The 4,134-nt window shown below is 30.9% G+C and overlaps 1 protein-coding gene across 5 annotated transcripts in view; it reads left to right on the forward strand.

Annotated features, from left to right (window-relative positions):
* Positions 1–1,432: 1,432 nt before the first annotated feature.
* Positions 1,433–4,134, forward strand: part of FOXP2 (forkhead box P2) — a gene marked incomplete at both ends in the record, with an annotated part of 238,900 nt that continues 236,198 nt past the window's right edge. For all 5 annotated transcript variants that reach the window (XM_084229323.1, XM_084229324.1, XM_084229325.1 and 2 more), the window contains one exon: positions 1,433–1,600. In XM_084229323.1, the coding sequence (XP_084085449.1) occupies positions 1,433–1,600 (168 nt within the window). The remainder of the gene's footprint in view (positions 1,601–4,134) is intronic.

Here is a 4,134-nt window from a genome sequence, read left to right on the forward strand (position 1 = left end):
TTATTTCCATGAATGCATTTTGTAAGACTCCAGGCAAGACGATTTCTCTGTGACATGGAAGGATATTAAGCATATATCTGCTGTATATAAAATGCATTTAAGATTTTTAAATGAACAGAATCTTAAAATATGACCAGTCTAAAATAATTAAATCATATCATAACACAAAACTACAATGAGTGATAAGTTTATGTCCTCCCTCACTTTAGGTGAAGTCCACTGTCTATCTAACAGTGCTGTTAAAGTCACAGCGCAGCCAGGTTGTCTCTGAAATTCTGTCCGTAGAAGTAAGACAGAGAAGTGCAGGTTGTGGCGTAGGATTTAGATATCTTTGAGAGCCAAAACTGATCTTTCTAAGCCACAGATTAAAGATGTCCTGAGAAATTGTGGATTAAATGAGCACATTGGTTATTTACAGCAAGGATTTCCACTGATCTTGGCAGGACATCTCATTGCTATCCTGAAAGTACAGTATATTTATGCAGTGAAAATGATAAAACATTTATTACTGTAGAGAAGGTAATATGCATAATTTATGCTGTTTTTAGCACAATCATTAGTGATATTCTTGATAGATTTTATTTCCAGCTTTCATATCTAATACATGCCTGGAAAATTAATTTTATATCTTTCATTTATTTGCCTATGTTAAAATTGAGTTTTAAGTCATCTTCAAGTGAACAGTTTGATTGCTGCTCATGCATAAGCTTAATTACTTCCCAGGAAGGACAGTATTAAATGTTTTAAATGTCAGAAAAATAAATGAATATGAGCTGTTTGATTAAAAAAATAGGCAATATCTGACGTGTTTGCAGCAGGAGCTTTTTCTTAAAATGCCTCCAAGGCAAAATTTTATTTAGTCACAAAAAAAAAGAAACCCATTATACTATTTATCATTGGTTGATACCATATGATTTGTAACACCCTTACAAAATTTTAATTTTGTATGATTAGCTGTGCATCATTAAACAACAGCCTTGCATAAGATGTGCTGTAAAATTCTGACAGAATCAAGATAGTGAATATTTAAAATAAGGCTGTATAGTCATCCATGGTTGTCAAAGGTAGATAATAGGAAACATAGAACAGAGTGCAATCGTGCCTTCATTTAAACTGGTTTTATAGGTAGACTTTAAAATGTGGTCGTTCGTAAATGCTATTGACCATGCTGTATGCATGGTATGTTACTTTGGTTGTTAAATGTAACCACGCAAAAATCGCTTATAGAAACCATAATTTCAGTGATTAGTATCTGGATGAAAACTGAATTTGTATTGCTTTTCTTGGTAAATGACTATCCAAGCCCTTTTTTTTTTTTTCCTTCTGAAGATGCTGTCTCTGTAATTGGCAGAGAGGGACATCTTGATAATGGGAGTGTGAAGGTGTAACGTGTGTTAATTGATACTTCTTAATCACTTTTAGGTATTAAGTCATGATGCAGGAATCTGCGACAGAGACAATAAGCAACAGTTCAATGAATCAAAATGGAATGAGCACTCTAAGCAGCCAATTAGATGCTGGCAGCAGAGATGGAAGATCAAGTGGTGACACCAGCTCTGAAGTAAGCACAGTAGAACTGCTGCATCTGCAACAACAGCAGGTAAGTTTTGTTTTCCTCAGTGATTCCTTAAAACAAATAAGACTGTTTTCTTGAATATGAAAAATGTGTTCATAGCAAATTGAGCATGTTATATTAAGCTAAAGGATGCTGAGAATTTATTATTATTCGGAACATTTTTCAAGTATGAGTAAAGATAGCATTTTCATATTAGTTACGTCATACCAGTACCAGAGTGCCCTTCAGGTGTCAAGCTATTAATTAAGTTCACAGGGTGATTTTCTGAAGGTTCTGTAAAGCATTGTAACAAATATTTTATAGTTTCTAGTTTACAGTCTAACAATGTGCTGCAGAACGTGATACTTAGTTTTCCACCAGAGGGCCACATTACTTGATACTTGCTTATACAATGAAATTCTTCCAAGTCTAAGCTAAGGTGAAAAGGACCACAAGGACTTTTCACAACACAGATGCTTACCTGTGATAGCTGCAAATATTAGCTATTAATTAGTAGAGATTTACTGAGAGATATGAACCATGTAAACACTGATCACTTATGTTGCTTTTCTTAAAACTCATTCCAAGATATTTTGAATATATATCTTTTGATAGTATTAGAGCACTTTTTTTTATGAGCTAGTGGCTCATAAATTACAGTTCTATTTAAATCTAAAAAAAGTAAACAGTTGTCCAGTAAAGGTACACTTTTGACTAGTTCATTATTCTTTTTATGTGATAGATTCATTTTTCCTGATTTTGTTTGTCAATGAGGTATTCTTTTCAACCAAAGAATAGCCATTCCATTCTTCAGTAATTCATGTCTGTGGAAACAGTGACAGAGACAGAACGCTTTCAAAGAATCTACTTATACTAAGCCAGAATGAGCATACAAATTTGAAAATAAAATTGTTTTTAAGTAAAGGTTACTTCTTTAAAATTCAGGGTTGCATCCAGACTAAACATAAAAAGAAATCATTAAAATGAAAGTATAATGAATTATTATTGAAAATGTTATTATTGAAAAATGATGCTAGTTACATTTCTAAGTTATTATATAACAAGAAAGAATGCATCTCAAAAGTTACAGGTAATACCAGACTACAGTAAAATATAATAGAATTTTTATTTTAAATGATAACCATTTAGAAAGTCATCATAGAGTAAGTATATGTATATGTACTGAATAATGTCTTAACCTGTAGGTATCGTTTTCAAGAATGCTCTTTTAAAAGAATTTTCAATAGAGTCCCTATTATTTTGGAATTATGTCTCTTCATAGACATTTATTGTTAGGAAAATAATTTTTATTTCATTGGGAAATATTTTTGTTTAATCATTGTAGGAATCAAATACTTAACAAAGTCCCTGGAATAGCCTCTTTTATAGGTTCCTTTATATAAATGCAGTTTTCAGGAAAACTCTTTTATCCATTAATGTATCTGCAGGAAATATGAAACCAGTAGATTGCTTTAATATTCTTACTAAGTCCCCTAAATAAAAGTTCTAAGAATTTATAACTAAATTCTATATCATCTGAGAATGCAGTACCCTGTATTTATATAATTATAAAAACAAGCAAAACTAACACTTGAAAATGAACAGTATCTGAAGGGAAATACAAATAAGTAACTTTCTTTTTCTTCAAAACTCTGATTAGATCTTAAATAAAGTGGAAAAAAATAGAGTAAATGCATGGCTATTCTTTATAGTACTCTGAAGGCATTTTATGATAAGGTTTGTAAGGTATGTTTGTATCTGCATTTGATGTTTACTTTCTTCTATAGTTAACTTAGGCAAAAACCATAAACAATAGTAAATACAAAAAGTTATGTCCTTTAGATAACTTAGAAACTTTATTCATGTGTTGCGTGTTAATGGAGTACCTTCTAGAAGTGATATAACACAATGAGCATAGTAGATGTCTTCAAAAGACACTTCAGGAAGTGTCTAGAGGAAGATATGTAATAATTTAATAAACAAACATGCAAAAACCTTTGTAAATGTCTCTTCCCTTGGTTATGTTTTAACTATATTAATATAGTTAGATACTTAAGGCGATTGAATTCTTATCTTTGCGTGAGTGGCCTGTAAGTTCATCAAGAATTAGAATTTTTTATCTATAAAATTAATCCAGTTATTTCTTCTTTAAATTATAGTGTATTCACTTTATTTCAAAAAAAATCTTAAGCTAAATAATTTTACAAATTATCTTTACATGCTGTTGTTTAAATATAAAACTTTGAACAAAGAATTACTTCTTGTAAGTATAATGGAGTAATCGTTACTAGCTGAGGTCTTTTATTTAGAAATATAAGTTAAGGAGGCAGTGAGTGATGTAAACAAAATAAAATTTTGTTTGCCATGAACCTTGGGCAGAATATGGTCTGTTTGAAGAACAGAATGTTTACCTAGATTTTTATGGCTTTTGTATTTTTATAGAGGTGAGCAGTTTAACTTAAATCAGCCATGTATTTAGGAGAAGAGGGTTAGTGTTTGGAATACATTGTAACAAATACTTAAAGATAAATGCATTGGCAGAATAAAGAGGATTAGGTGAATTGTAACTAGAGTTTTTT

Source organism: Talpa europaea (genome assembly GCF_964194135.1).
Source record: "Talpa europaea genome assembly, chromosome: 3".
NCBI lineage: Eukaryota > Metazoa > Chordata > Mammalia > Eulipotyphla > Talpidae > Talpa > Talpa europaea.